Consider the following 16,584-nt stretch of genomic DNA (forward strand, 5'->3'; position numbering starts at 1 on the left):
AGCAAGCTCTATTACACAAAATTCTGCAAAAAACTGCTGTTTGCCTGGCTCTTAAATTGAGTAAATTTAAAAAAATCCAAACGTTCCAGCCATACAGAAGATTCTGCTTCTACTTAATCTGAATTTCCAAGTCAAGTCAGTTACAAGTATGGCTTTAAACAGCAAGTAACGGGTGGCATACAGCAATGAACTTGCCCAGGAAGAGATGACCATTTCCTCACCCTTTTAAGATTTATGTATTGCAAGCTTCCTACACCATTTCAAGGAAACCGGAGCATCTAGCAAATTTTCAGATGTTTTTCCCAAAAAACACAACTGCAGAAATAACATGACACATTCAGCACTTACAACAAATATCCCAAGGCCACAGAATAGCAAGCCTCTCTGGGGACAGCAGAAGAACTCAACAGAACTTAGTTATTACCTGCTGCATAAGGGACTGGAGAGGTTAGCTAGCAATGAAAAGACCTGAGTTGGAAGCCTCATTTCCATTTTTAACTGCAAGTTTTAAGTTACCATATATTTTGGGACCATAAACTTTTCAGAGCACTATCTAACAGGCTCTTTCAGGTAAAAGACATGCCGAGTGCAAAAATTTGGCACTGGATTGCATAAAGAGGGAGAGCAACTTCCCATAGGAAGCTGATGAAGCACATTAATCTAGTGCATTTATATTATAGCCTGAAAAATAACTAATCAAGGGTTTTCTGGTACCCATGAATTCTCTGAAGTGCCTTGAGGTTTATCACATATAGGAACCAGAAAACTGTAATAGGGCTGGAAGTGAGCAAACGTTACTTTCTCTTTAAACAAAACTTGCCTAAAACTCCAAATAAGAGTTTGCATTCATCTCTCCCTACATACCACACCTAATTAAATAGCATGGTGAAAAAGCTTGATAAGCCCCCGAGCATTCAACTACTTCACTCTAGAACCGTAGCACCAGGATAGGGCACAGGCAAGGGTTACAGCCAGAAGGGTACATATCAAGAAAAGCTGCCAGAGTGACTACAGGTAAGAACTAAGACTATAATTTTCAGAAGATGTGCTAGGTTAAAAAAACCCAACGTAATTACACTACCGAGCAAGGCAACCATTTTCCCAGTGTTCAAATCCAGCTGAGCTCAGAAATATGTGATTTTTGCATTTTTCCTTTAAATAATTTGTATTGATTCAAAAAAAATACCAGATCTTCACCAATGTTTCCTCCTAACAGAAGCAAACTGCATGACTTCAATAACTGGCTGAAGGTCCAAGTCAAGAAAACCAGCACCACTATTACTGGAAATCAAGATTCTAAATACGATAAGACCACCCCTATATCCCAACTCTGGTCACTACCTTCTGCTTACCTAAATCAAGGTCAGTTACCTCTTCACATTCTTTTAGGTTTGGCCCGAGTTACTGCAAAATTCTGTTGATGCTGTCTTGTTACACTGACATTTTTCAGTCCAGCTCATGATACAGTAGAAATGATCACCATGTAAAAGTAGTGCTACATGTATTTGAAAAACTTTACTTTTAGATGATCTCTGTTAAATGGTCTACATGGGAAAGGCAAAAGGCCGTTCTGTGCAATTATTTACCATGTCCCTAGAGTGACCTTTGACCTGAGCGGCTTGTCTGTGCTTAAGGATGCCGATCATTTAAACCTCTTCAACTCAGGCAACTCTGGACCGAAAAACCAGAGCTCCTGAGTGCCTGAATGATCATATGAACAGAAATATGTATTCAAACAGTGTATTTTGAGACTACAGAAGTAGCATAACCTAAAAATCAATATCCTCAAGCAATAAAACTGGCTACTAATTAAACAGCTGCAGCATTATTCTCTTCCCCCAACATCTCTGCACCATCTTCCAGCTCCAATGGGTTAGCACTGCCATATACCACAAAACAGAACCAAATCATTGGACATTTTCAAGTTGCAGTGTCCAGGAGAAAACTTAAAAATGAAAGGCATGCAGGCACGCAAAGAATCACAAAATAACTGGATACAGATGCAAGGAAGCAGAAGGACAAACCTTTCAAAAGAAACCTTAAATGTTTGCACTGTTAGGTTTCAAGGACTTTATTAAATTTCTCACCCATGCTACATACAACAGTCTTCAGGATAAAGAAGTTACACCATGAACAAGAACTGTAAAACATTTCCCTTGGACTTCTAGATACTACGTTCATTTTTTTTTCCTTTTTTTTTTTTTTTTTTTTCAAACAATGGATTTTATAAAGGCCTGGGGGAAAATGATGTTCAGTTACCACAAATCTAATGAAAACAATTTAAACATAAAAAAATAAGAAGCTAATTATGCAGATTAACAGAAAATTTCTCTATTCAGTTTTATGTTTCGGTTTATGCTAGTCCCATTATTAAAATAAGAGGCCACAGTAACTTTGTATCTTGGTTTTGGCCGGGATTGAGTTAATTTTCTTCCTAATAGCTGGTACAGTGCTGTGGTTTTGGATTTAGTATAGAGTAATGTTGATAACACACTGATGTTTTGAGCTGTTGCTAAGTAGTGCTTACTCTAAATCAAGGACTTTTCAATTTCGCATGCTCTGCCAACAAGGCAGTGCACAAGAAGCTGGGAAGGAGCAGAGCCAGGAAAGCTGCCCAGAAGTAGCCAAAGGGATATTCCATACCACAGAATGTCATGCTCAGTATATAAACTGGAGGGAGTTGGCCAGAAGGCACTGATCGCTGCTTGGGGACTGACGGGACATCTGTCAGCAAGCGGTGAGCAGTTGTATTGCGCATCACTTGCCTTGCTTTGGTTTTACTTTTCTCTCTGTTTTTGTTGTCTCCCTTTTCATTACAATTATTATAGTATTATTATTACAATATTTTCTTTTATTTCAATTATTAAACTGTTCTTTTCTCCACCCATGAGTTTTACCTTTTTTCTGATTCTCCTCCCTATCCCACCAGGCCCAGGGGGGTGGAAGCAAGCAGCTGCACGGTCCTCAGTTGCAAGCTGGGGTTAAACCACAACAGTTTGAAAAGCATGCTGGAAAGCGTATGGTAATAATTCTAGCCAGGAACTTAAGATAGTACTTTTGCTGGTATGACACAGCAAATGATTCAAGCCAAAGTATCTTACCACATTTAAATCTGCCCCAGGTTATCCTATACCGATTCAGCAACTCTTAAGAACTGTGTGGCCACGTTTCAGGTTGCCAGTAAGAAGTCCATCACCACAAAAATCAGAAGCAACACCTTAACGGCACTCTCAGGCTGTCACAAATAAGGTCATCAGCAGAAAAATCTGCCTCTCTCATTCTGATGTACCTCAAAGTAGCAGCAGAAAGTTTACTGATCCTAATTTTAAAAAAAGTGTAGCACTCTGGCATCTGTTACTATTACAAAACAAATAATCCTCTTACACCTGCTGACAACTGCAAAAAATACCTTGGATTTGTGGCTGATAGCCTTACTGGGAGTTTTATTAGTACTTTTTACTGACATAAAATGGTTGGGCTCAATACAAACAAATTTATCCAAACATTCTGAATGGCTGGATCCAATATCTACCTTTCATCCTCAGCACACAGACTAACATTCAATGCAACTGTCAATGAAATAACCAGGTGCCAGTTCTGAAATACACTGCTGCAGTGACAGTAATTGAGGATCCTCTTCCTCTCTCTCTTCTTCCTCCTCAAATTAAAAGAAAAAAATCCACATGTTGATCGAAGAGTTTTTCTATACGTTGGGAACAAATGATAAAAATTACAGTAGAGAAATGCTGGGGGAACAAAAAAAAAAAAAAGAAAAATAGCAGACAGAGTACTTAATTGAGTACTTCACTGCAGAGCAGTGTTTCTGGAGAGCACCCATAAAGGGGTAGAACAACAGACTTGTTGAAGAGACTGTGGAAACAGACTTATCTATTTCAAATACTGCAAGTGTGCCACAAATGCAAGAAGACATTACAAATCTCAACATTCCACTTTACAATTAAATGAGTAATGTGAATACTCCTAAGTCTGTGGGTAGCAATAGGCACTGTAAGCACTTTACATGCAACTTGTCATGATCTGTGGCTACAAGTGCCTTGGCTTACTCATGAAGCACTTGCCGGAAGTGTTACAGATTACTCTTTCCTCAGAAAAAAAGAAAACTAGGCAAAAATAAATTTATTCAGGCTACAAAAGTCCAGCACTCCCACAAAGTAACAGCTTTGGTCAATACACGTCAATCACTGAATACTGCCTATCCAACTAAACCCTTCATACTTTGCACAAAGAAACCCTGCCTCAAAGCAAATCCAGTGAATGACTAGACACTCAGATTTACCACATTGTTTTTGCAAAGTATCAGGAAAGGGTGGTAATGGGACTGAAAAAGGAAGAAGCAGGCCACCTGCTACAGTTCTTCACCACAGCGGCCACCCAAATAACCCTTGGCCCTTCTACAGTGACACATGGCAACATCACTCATGGTTACATGAATTCAGTTCTGCATTTTAGCTTTAAAAGTTTAGTAGGTTATTAAAACATTCTCAAAAAATGTAAGCAATAAAGGGGGGAATAATAAATGCATGCTTTATTATTTTCTCCCTGTGAAACAGATGAAGGACAAAAGTGCTTCTCCAGCCTGTAAAAATCTTGTCAAGCTCCAGAAGCCCAACATAGGCATCAAAGTATCTTTAAACACATCTGAGATAAGAGAATTACCTGCGCAATGGCCTTGCTGATGTCACATTCCCTTCCTACATTACTAGGTTATAAGACCGAAGTATTAGGTGTGATGATACAAACAGAAGAGTCTCAAATACAAAAAAATACTCATCTGTTGTTTTCATGTAAACCACTATATGCAAGAGGCTTAACAGACACTTATACTAACTGTACCTGCATCTGAAAGCATTTTTACAAATGTAAACTGAACTTCAGAGGTCTTTCATGTTACATTAGTGTCTACACAGGCTATGGTTATATTTATTTCCAAGTAAAGCTGTTGCTAGGAGGAACAGCAACTGAATTTTATGCCAGTAACAAGCACAGGCAATAAAAACAGATATGAAAGAAGAATGCATTTGGAAAGGAAACTGGCAGTTACCAGAGTTGGAGGCTTTCCAGGCCATCTATATCTATTTATGCATATCAAAACAGAGCAGGTTCAGGTACAAAAATCTAGAGGCCACATTTCTAATGTAATGCCTTCACACCTGCTACATGGTGGTACAGAACCCTTCCTGATATATTCTCATGCTGCTTACCATCCATACCATTGCTCTCTTCTAGGTCTCCTGAAATATACTGAAACACACCTTGAGCCTCATGTTTCTATATCTCCCTGGGTCAGATTCATAGCTGACTTTTTCTCTGCCCTGCCTACAGTAATCTGGGCATCACTGCTCTTTCTCAAGAGTTTCAGTCAGGTTAATGTCCTTCCAGTGCTCATTTTAGGAGGCTACACCAACTCTTGTTTTTTTACATAGAGTAGAAAGTCTTAAAAACACAGTACTTTAAGCTCTTTTACTACCTTATCCTTTTTCCCAATATTAAGACCAAACAGTTATCTATATATGCCTTTTGGATCTAAAAGGCTATGATAAGCAAGGTGAACTAAACATCATCTAAAGGACAAGATTCTGCTTCATACACTGCCTGCCACTGCCACATTAACATGTTGCTCTAGAAGCAGCAGAGCAAAAAAAAATGGTTTCCCAAAAACTTGTTGTCTAACCTCCTTCTCCTCAACAGGCAGGACAAGGTACGTCGACACTGTGGCAAACCCAAAACCATTGATGCACTGGCTGGACCTGCAGCAGATGTCAACAAGACATACAATGGCCAAACCTGCCTGCGCTACCCTCAGCTGAGGAACTAACTTGAGTCTCTCTCTCCTCCACTCAGCTTCCAATTTTCACAAAACTCATGAGGAGACCATTATGTCTCAAATCTGAACCATCTGGTCAATCGCAGACAGATTTGCAGGGAAACAAGTCAGAAGTGTGGGAGGGGTGAGAGAAAGAATAGCTGTTACAAAAGTAGCTTAATCCCATCAGGAAACCATGCTTAAAACACTGTCACATTTATCTACATAGTTAATAAAATACCAAAGTCACCAAATTACATTAACATGGTGTTCAATGGCCCACCCTAAAAACACCACACTAAAACATAACTGATTCTTACTTTTAAGAATATGTATTTTTCAGTTAATTCCGTGCCCCCTGCCCTCCTTTCTGGCAAGCAACCACAGACACTACAGACTTCCACAGAAACTGCACAAGCTCGTAACTTTGGGATCATAGAAAACAAATCAAACTAAATTTAAAAGCCTCTGACAAAATCCTCCTTTTTGCCACCAAAAAACCCCACATCCACAAGCACTCATGTCGTTGTCCTAACAATTCAACTTTCCAGAACACACGTCCTCCCAAACAGCAGCAGTGCTGGCCCTTGGTCCTAGAACACCACTTCTATTTTTAGTTCTACATAAGCAAGAAGCAGTAATAAAGCTATTAATCTTTCCTTTCCCCTTTACTTAAATTACAAAACCGAGGTGAACCTCTAAGCTAGTTTAAACTATTAAGACACCTTAAACAGGGACAACTCCTTGCCTTTTAGAACTATAATATTTAAACAAGAAGTTTTCAGATTATGTTGCATGACTCAAAAGAAGTAACACTATTAGCACTATCCTGTAAAGTAAATATTTGTGAAAAGACACAATGGAAGTATTTAAGAAAAAAGGAACAAACAAAAACTCCAGGCACTGCTGTCTTATTAAATCTTAAATTTTCTACCTTCCAATGACAATAAAACTCCCCTTTCTTTACACAGAGGCAGGAAGATTGCATCTCTTCAACTCTGTTCTGCCCAGGAAACAGAATCACTGAGTTGTCTAATTCAGTTCTGATTCAAGTTCGACTGTGAATGAAATTGTTCTAATTTGATTTTGACTTGAACTAATGAAGCTGCTGACCCTCTTAGAGCCCCTTCTTAATTCTTCTAGAGCTTTAAAACAATGGAGACAAAACCAGCAAACTGGAGTCGAACCACAGGTATTTTTTAGCATTATTGTCCTTCCTGTTCTTTACATATTTTGTAACAGAAGGTACAGATGTGGACTGAACCACAACTTTCCCTAAGCTCTCCACCACCATACTAATATCTTTCCTAAACTGCTACTTTACTTAAATGTTTATTTCTTTGGACTGTTCACCACTCAACAACTTCTCCATTTTGTTGGCTATTCATAGAGCTTAAGGACTTCTGAAGTTCTTTACAATTGTCTCCGTAGCTGACAAACTCAAATAGTACGCATACAAAACTTCAGAGGAACCCCACTGCTAAGCTTTCACCAAAATGAACACTGGCTTCCTAACCCTTTACCAACCGGTTTTCAGTTTATGATAACCCTTTGTTCTCACTCTATGCTTATCTTTCTCTCTAAAGGAACTTTGCAGAAAGCATTTTTTCAGTCTAACCAACACTAACCAGTTAACAAAATAATAAGAAAAGGTGAAGAAGTCTATCCAGTGACGTTTTATTCATATACTAAAGCCCTATAGCGCACAGGAGTCGGGGTCCTATCCTGCTCTCTTGAATTGGGGCCATAAATAGTAGTTCAAAAAATACATTAAAGCTGGTACTGTGACCAAAAGATGCAGTTCCTTCCTCTTTCCCTTTGCTATCTGTAGCCACCTTCTTCCATCACACCTGCAAAATGAACTGGGTTAGGGACAGTGTTTTGTGAGTCACCCACGAAAAAAAGGGGGTGGGTAGTTTCAGTGTGGATCAGGGCTGTGATCCAGACCACCACACAATCATTAAAATATTTGGCCAATAGAACTCAAGCAGCAGTAGAAGGATGAATCTGAAAGGCGAGGACTGGCTTTCTTCAGTGGTACTTCCTGCTTAAAATGCTTGTGAGAGGAGGAAACAAAAACACCCACAAACAAACACAAAAAAACAACAGCCTTATACACAGAGTCCCTCAGCGGTATCACGGAACATTTCTAGGGATGCAAACATATTAGCCTTATTTCTTTCTGTAACTGCATATACAAACGGGTGCGCTATTATCTCAACTGTGTCAACTGCAACAGCAGCACAATTACATGCCTATGCAACCACGCATTTGACATGTCATCTTAAGCATTAGAGTTTATATTCCACTGTAATAAACGCGAGCAGATTACATATCTTGGAGCTGTATGCTGGCTCAGTTCACACTGGAAAGTTACACCACTAAGCTTATATTCCATAAAGGATTTAGTAACTACCCTGTCTAATTAAGGTTGCACAACTCTTCCATTTTTAAGATCCTGTTTTCAGCAGCGTAAAACCTTGCCAAACTAACCTTTGGCAAGACTTCTCTGTCCCTCACATACACCTGACAGAGAAAGGGGAAGCGATACATTCTGTTCATCTGTTTTGAGTTTCATTCTTGAAAAGGTACAGAACAAAATGACAGAGAAAACAGGGTATATCCACACTTACCCATTTTTTTTCCTCCAGTTTTCTTGCAAAGGCCTAGAATTTCTATGCTTTAGAACAGTTACATTAAAGGAGAATGAGAAATTGTATCTCTGACATGTTTCAATACAGATGCAATCATGGTGTCGAAGTGGAAAAAAAATTTCTCCTTTGTACACTCTGCAAAGAATCTGTGGACAAATAATTTAAGTCCCTAAGATTTTGCTTCTCCAATCAGAGCTGGGAAAAGCTTTCCTGTAATTATTTCACCTGGTTGCTAAAAGCCTACCATCAAGAACAAGAACAGAAAAGGTACAGAGAACAGAGACAGATCTCTCAAGCATTCCGAGTTACATCCTCTCAGACACTCAATCAGTAATGAAGGGAGAAATAAGATGACTAGCACGAATAAATACACTAAAAACAAAGGCCCAGAACTAGGAAGGATGAAAACACATCCTAAAAATAGTAGACTCAGCTATAAGCAGGAATAGAACCCCGAATTCCTGAAACTTTTTCTTCCTTTGGCTGTTAGCACATAAGCTAATTCAGAAGCATCCCACAGCCATTCCTGGACTTAGAGGTAAATAACCATACCTTTCTGTACAGGTATTCCTCGGTAATTTCACCTTTACTATCCTTAGGCAGATGTGACAGATTTGGTACACTTGCAATAGTTCTTGTATTATCCAGAGTTGGTGAAGCAGGAGAAGAGACTAATCCACTAAAAATCCCCACGTTAAGTAGCAACAAACAACAAAAGTATCAATAGCAAAAACACAATAGCATGTGCTTTTTACTCTAAGTTTTGTGCCAGAAGGCAGTAGCTTTATAAAAATAAAATTCAGAGAGCATTTCAATACCTAGTCTTTTGCAATGATTCTTTATAGTTAAATGATACAATAGGAAACTGAAATATAAACTTTATTGCTTTTGACAAATTGCTGACACTAGATGAACTATAAAGAAATACGGTAAAGCCTGTAACTCCTGTGCCAAAAAGAAGAGATGGGGCATTTCCTGGTGTGATTTTATGTATTATTAAAACAGGACAAGGGTCACTGTATAGCACTCTTTACGGACAGACACATCACTTGCACAACCAAGTTGACAGCAAGTTCACTGTACCTCTTACACAAAAGCACAATGAGCCTTTGCTCTGAGGCCACAGTAAAAACAGCTACAATGTCCCCAACTCGTTCAACTCTCACTTTTTCTTATCAAGAGAGCTCACAAATTATACACAAACGTCCTCTCACAAACAGCAAAATAAATTCAAAGATCCCCGCTTGACCTCAGCATAACCTACACATAAATCATACATATCAGAGAAAGCTGCATTTAATTCATGGATTACCTAGAAACTCAACACCTAACCTTAGCATAAATGAAAAATTTCTGTGAGGCATGTTGCTATCCAAATCTACTGAGTCACATCAGGTATTTTTGCACATTCAAAGAAAACAAGAAAAACTTTGTTTCTCCATTCCATACGCTGCCTGACTCCCCAAACACGAGTTGTTCCCCTCATGCCCCTCCCTGCCCGGTTCCCAGAGTAGCGACCAAAACAGAATACTGCCAGTTCAAAATCACACCATAAGAACAGAGGAGGGTAGAAAACAATGGCAGGGTTACAGGCATAGATAGATCTCCTGAAATAACACCTCCTGCCTTATTTGGAGCAAAAAATTTACTTAATCTCATCTGCTGTTCTCCAGCTTCTGCTGCACTTCCTGCCCAGAGAGGGGCCGACTTGTCATGAGAAGCAGCACAGACCGCACACGCTGTCTGCACTGAGGAAATGTTGTCACAGCAACTCCACCTGTATCTTTCACAGTTCTGAAAGACAAAAATACTCACATTCTTAGAAGATCAGAGGAGCTGAGGCTGTTGAACTGATGAAATGGAAACTAGGAAGATTTCGAATTACAGCGGGGGGGGGGCACAAAGTATGACGGCTGAAAAGTATTATAGAGTGGTCACTACTTAATCATACGTAGAAACCAGCCAATAAATTTTAAATCACTTGAGGGGAGAGCAGAGGGACACAACTAAAAATCCAAATCAGAATTTTACTCTACTTGACTGAATAACAAAGGAGAAAAGGGAAATTCTCCTTACTTGACAAAACTTGACAATCCTTACATTCTTTAAATGCCACCTTCCCAGCCGACAGAGAACAGTAACAGGCAATAGCACAGGATGAGTTCACCTTTTATTAAGTACTGCATCATACCAGTAAGCATACTCACACCACTAAGACTTTTTTGTGTGTCATAACAGAGGTGTATTACTCTTCCTTTCATCAGCCCGCAGCCCACCAACCTGTCCAACAGTATTTCAAGACTATGTGTGTCGGCAAGAGGCTGTAACAAGGTTTTGTCAAGTTGTAGTCTTCAGTGCCGGACTATGAAATACTCAGAAGCACAGCTCTCAAGGAAAACCCTTCCCAAGATGCCTACAACCCTGCTAACCACATACAGCACCCCTCTCCCCTCATGCTCTGACAGGCAGAGGAGCGCAGACGGTTGCTACAGTCAAGGACTGCATTGCCAACAGATTACTCTGCTGTCCTAGAGACTTCTAATTGCAATACCGCAATAACACTATCACAGGCTAATGTTAAGTTCTGCATTTAGACAGCAGGAGACTACAAAACAGTAAGCGTATTTAAGCAAAGCAAGCTTTTCTCTAGCAGTCCTAGTTTTAGTGATTTGATTAGATACAGGGATATTAAACTTTAGTCTGCAATAGTTAGTTGCCCAAAGTTGTTCAGATCTAAAAGACGGTCGTTTTAATAACTAGTTTTTTAGGTGAGTAGGAGGTCATCAGAAATACACAACCACAGATATGCTCCATCTCTCTCCCATTACACCTACTGCACTATTTTGTGGCTTCTGGTATACTTGTATATTAAATGACAAACTGTAGTATAGGGGGGGGGAAAAAAGGTACTTGCCAACAAAGGATCAAGCACTCTCAAGTTTGCTTTTTTTAGAATGTATCTTCCAAAAAATGCAGGAAAATATTTAAAAGTATTATTCAAAGGTGCCTTTCACATCACACCAATACGCAGATTCTGAGTGTCATAACCAAACGGCTCCTACAACAAGAGCAATACGATTATACAAAAAGCCTTAAAAAAAGAAAAAGGCTTAGAAGTTATCAGGCCTTTCTGAAAGCGTATAAAAATAACATTGCTAGGCTATCTGAACATTGTTCATAAAAAGACAGTTTTCCTTTTCAAAAGAACAACATTGATATTTATCGTACTCTGCCCTTTAAAAAAACATCAAAGGCAACTAATTATCCCCAAGTTCTCTCATACTTGCATCTTAAGAAGGAGATTAGGGAAAGGAGAGCGACCTTTACAATTTCTCTTCCCATTCCTTCCTTTATTTTGCTTGTCCAGTTATATACTATCTCTTTACATAACATCAAGTGCATCTGCAAGCAGAAACACCCACGTTTATCAAAAAGCACAGATTAAAGCAGCCAATACAGACACAGATCATGTAATTTCTGTAACAAATCCTCTAGGATCCTAGCACAAAAACACAGGTTTATGCGGGGGTAGGGAGGAGAAGGGCAGACCTAGCTCATGAGTTTTCCTCAGCTCTTCCAGCTTTATTCAATACACAAAAGCAACAAAGCCCAGAAGGAAAACCTAGCACTCACCATATTTTCTTCATTTGGTGTCGAGCTCTATCCTACACATTACATACAAACTTACAGGAGAGAAAAAAAGTTTGCCCTGAATGTACTTTGCAGGCTGAGTTTAAGTCCCTTATTACAAACAGTTTACGTCGCCTCTTACCCAACTGATGACCCAAGCTCAAAAGAAGAAAAGTAAATAAATTAAAAAACTGAAACACACCTTGAACACAACTGAAGCAGCACACTACCTCCAATTAAGAGACAAGTAAACTTATTTAGCTGCTTACCCTCTCAATCGAGAGCAAAAAAAACCCCACCAACCAAACAACTCATCAAGTGCTCTGCTAGTCAAAGGGAAAGAAGAATCCTTAGTCTCTCAATGAACCTATACATATCTGCTACCTTGTCTTTACTTTTGCAAAAATGGAACATATTGAAGCCTATCTTTGACTTCGTATTTGGAATTGAGAACAGAAGAATTCTGGAGCAATGTCTCCTTCAGATGCACTACTGAAAGTCTTACACACCAATAAAGTAGTATTTCAGTTCTGAATTAGTTATGTCGTAATCCATAAAAACAGTGGACCTAGCAACAGTCTTTTATAAGTGTATCAGTCTGGAAACAGACATGTAAATGACTATCTGTTGAAACCAGAAAGATACACTTTCCAGGTTTGTTCTGCATATGGTGGTGAGGACTGATGAGGGTAAAGAAAGAATGAACAAAGAAATAAACTAGTCTTGCCATTTTGTACCTTCAGTATAAAACAGTTAATGCCTTCATATCAAATTAAATATATTTAAACTGAGACTTTGTACAAGCATTTGCTTAAAATCCTCCCCAAAAGCCATGCTTTACAGTGAAAAAGTGAAAAGGGCCTCCTTACCCAAACACCATCCCAGAACAAACTTCTGTGTAGCTGTTTGTAAATGATACTTCAAATAAACATACTAAGACATTTCAAGACTGTAAAACAAATTATTTCAGATTGTCAAGATACATCAACAACACCAATCAACAGATGCTTCAGGAAGACTCTAGGATATGCAGATCATGCTAAGACCACTTTCCAAGCAATAGGCAAAAGAAACCACACAGTTCTGCAGTCAGCAGTAAAACTATCCCAAGGGAGCTGCTTTCAAAAATTGACAACCATGTTGTCACGGGACAATGGCTTGAATTTTAACTAGCACGTTCGATACACACATCGAATCCCCAGGGTCATATGCTGTATGACTTTAACATTACCATTATGCCCATAAACTTTCCCATTTCCAATTAACAATACACACGACACCTTGAAAGGCAATCCTTCCTTCTAGAAGGCCTTTGTGCTTTAAAGCACAAAGCAGACTTTTAAAAATATACCTGCCACTGCAAATACTATGTGGACTTCTTTTAATGAGCAAATACAAACATATAAAAAGATTTTTGAAACAGCGTATCTGGAAAAGCTTGAGCTGTACCAGGCAAGGCAGTTTTGAAGCAGTGCAATGTTGCGACAGTTCTAGCCCGACAGACCAGAATCTAGCTAGCTTGCTGCTGCCACCATCTCCTTAAGAAGAACTGGAAGCTCACCTAGTGTATCCACAGAAACTTTGTGCATCTCGGAAAGGCACACGACAGGGTACCAAAAGGCACATTATCAGAGGCTTCAGCTCTTGTAGCCTAACAAAAAGAGGGCTCCATCAGGGTCAACACTGACTTTCTGACTAATCAGGAGTCTGACCAGACTCCAGAGCTGTGAGCTGCCATTCCTTTTTTTCCTTGTTTACATGGACAAGACCTGCAGATGCAGCCTGGGCAGAAGAGAGGGAAAGAATTTTAGGAGGGCTGTTCATATTTTGCACTCAGTAGATTCATTTTCTTCCCTTTCCAAGGTCTAAGCACACACAAAGAATAGATGGCTGTTTTCTTGAACAAAGTGCAGCAGCCAGGATGAAAATCAGTGCGTTCGAGGACAAGACTAGAGCATTTCTTAATATTTCAGTTCAGTCCATCACTTTGATGAGCCTATGAATACTAACAAGCAAAAATAAGTTCAATAGTAGCTGCAAAGCAAGCATGCAGAGGGGAAAAACCCCTACAGATTCTGTCATTAGCTCTGTTAACAATAAACGAAGAGCCATACAGTCGAGAAACATTGCATATCGCTATTCGTACGAAAGAGGCTCCCTCTGCTTCCCTCTGTTCTGAAGCAGCAGAAGACAGTCGCTGTTGCAAGGAATAGAAGACCTACTCTTCTGACATGAGCTTTGTGTCAAACTCCTTAGCTTTGTGTCCTGATAGTTTTAAGCAGAGAAGATTTAGAGACGCACAGACTCCATAAAGAAAAGTTTGGCTCTATCAGCTACAGTACAAATCAACTCTCTTTTGAAGAGATGTACGTTTTCCATGTTAAACTAAAATAAAGCGATCAGGATACTTAGGAAAAAGCGTATTTCTGATTATACTAAGACAAAATATCGATTGAGAAACTCTTACTTAACACATGATTAAGTTTTTACCTACGATTTAAAAACCTGTTTCAGTACACTCAGCACCCTGATTCAGAAATAATAATGCATCTCTGAAAGAAACCTGAAAAAAAGAACCACCCCACACATCCACTATACTTAGATATTCCCCTGCACATCCCCATACGAACACATCTGTGTTTTAACACTTAGTTACACCTTTACGTTTGTAGTTTTTAAATTAGTAAGACATCCTTACCTGTGTATCCTGCCCACCAGCCCCAGGAAGCCACCATAGCTAAAAGCCACTTAAATAATACTCCTTCGATATACCAGAAGCTTTCACTGTCCAACACTCGGAGAGGCTGCAGCATAATTAAATACAAGACGTAGGACGGAATAGCCACGAGGTTATTGGCGACCATAAAAGCGAACCTGAGGAGTGCCTTCAGGCAGGTATAGCCCACCCGCCGGGCCTGCTCTACAGTCACGGCCATTCTCTCCACAGCGGAGGGCGCGGGACCGTCCTGCGGGGAGAGGAGAGACAAGGCACAGGTAGCGCTCCCCGGGAGGGCGAGGCGAGGGCGCCCCGCGGACCCACCACCCGCCGCCGCCGTTAGTCACCAGGGAAGGAAGCGGCCCCCGCTCCAGGGGGCTCGGAGGCAGCGCCGCGACCCTCCGGCCGGCGCCACCTCCCCTCCGCTCCCCTCAGCGGGACGCCGGCCCGCCTGAGGGGGACACGCGCGCGACCCCAGCCGGCCTCCGTCTTCCCACCCCCCACCCCCAAAAAAAAAGGTCGCGGGGGATAGCGCGGCTGCCGGCGGCCTCGCCCCCTGCCCCGCAGCGGCTGACAGCAGCCGGGGCCCGGAGGCGGCGCTGAGGGGAGCGGGCGGCGGCGGGCCCGGCCGCGGGACTCACCTCCGGCAGGGCGGCGGAGCGGCAGCGGAAGCGGCGGCGGGGCTGGGGGAGCTGGGCCCGGCGGTAGAGACGGCAGTCCCGGCTGGCGGCGGCTCATGGACCCGGAGGTGGCTGGCCCGGGCGCGGCAGCGCTTACTCGCCCTGCGGCTCCCTGCAGAGAGAGGGGGGCGGGCGGCGTGAGCGCGGGGGCCGGCGGGCGGGGAGGCGGGAGCGCCGGGCCGGGCGGGCAGGCGCAGACCGCGGGTTCACCTCGGTTCTCCCGCGCCGGCGGCCGGGCCGGGCCGGGCCTGGCACCCCTTCCCTTCCCCTCCCCGCCCTGCCCCTTACCCTTCCCCTCCCTGCCCGCTCGGCTCGGCTGGGCACGGCGCTCCACGGGCGGGACCGAGCCGAGCCCCGGCCCCGCAAGGACAGGCGGGTGCCGCGGGCGGGGGGAGGACCCTGCACCTGTTGGGGGCGGGGGCCCGGCCCGGCCCGCGCAGGGTCCGTACCTCGGCACCGCCGCCGGCAGCGCGGGCCGCCCCGGGTTCATGCCGGCCGCTGGGGCCGCGGTCCCCGCCCCCGCCGGCTGCGTGTCCGCCGTGACCGCCCGCCCGCTCGCAGCCCAGAAGCGGGGCTGGCGCTGCAGCGAGCGCCGCCCCCCGCCGGAGAGCGCGGGCGGCTGCGCCCCCCGCCCCTCCCTCACACACACACACGCACACACGCCCGGCGGCGCGGAGCGGGCCCCGGCTGCCCGCCCCCGGGAGGGGAGCACCGCCGCGCCGGGCCCCCGCTCCCCCGAGGGCAGGAGCGGCTCCTGTGGCCGCCCCAGAGCCCGGCCGGGCGGCAGCGACCCCGCACGCCGCCGCGGCCACCCGCGGCCCTCGTCAGCGGTTTGGGTTAGGGCTGGGTCACCGGGGCAGGCGGAAGAGGGGACGCTGCCACAGGTCGCCGCAGCACCGCCAGAAGGACCCTTCGGGCCCGGCCAGCAGCAACATGTTTTGTCTTGTCCCTGTAGTCAGAATTCCCTTCTGCATGCTTTTTATGGATTATTTCTCCTGCTGTTTTTCTTAAGCATCCTCCCCCTGCAGCCACAGGCGTCACCTACTTCTTCTACACCATCTACAGCAGCACTTGACCCTG

General features: G+C 42.9%; 1 protein-coding gene across 3 annotated transcripts in view; it reads right to left on the reverse strand.

Moving 5' to 3' along the window:
- Positions 1-16,554, reverse strand: part of LPGAT1 (lysophosphatidylglycerol acyltransferase 1) — a 67,717-nt gene extending 51,163 nt beyond the window's left edge. Inside the window, exons 1-3 of one of the 3 annotated variants that reach the window (XM_080407978.1) lie at positions 15,954-16,554; positions 15,466-15,616; positions 14,807-15,074 (exon numbers count right to left, since the gene is read on the reverse strand). In XM_080407978.1, the coding sequence (XP_080264104.1) occupies positions 14,807-15,044 (238 nt within the window). In that variant the 5' untranslated portion in view covers positions 15,045-15,074; positions 15,466-15,616; positions 15,954-16,554. Of the gene's footprint in view, positions 1-13,669; positions 13,891-14,806; positions 15,075-15,465; positions 15,617-15,792 lie in introns of those variants that run through there. The other 2 variants (XM_080407979.1, XM_080407980.1) reach the window with 2 other exon arrangements.
- Positions 16,555-16,584: the final 30 nt, after the last annotated feature.

This window comes from Falco punctatus, assembly GCF_963210335.1.
Source record: "Falco punctatus genome assembly, chromosome: 12".
Classification (NCBI taxonomy): Eukaryota; Metazoa; Chordata; class Aves; order Falconiformes; family Falconidae; genus Falco; species Falco punctatus.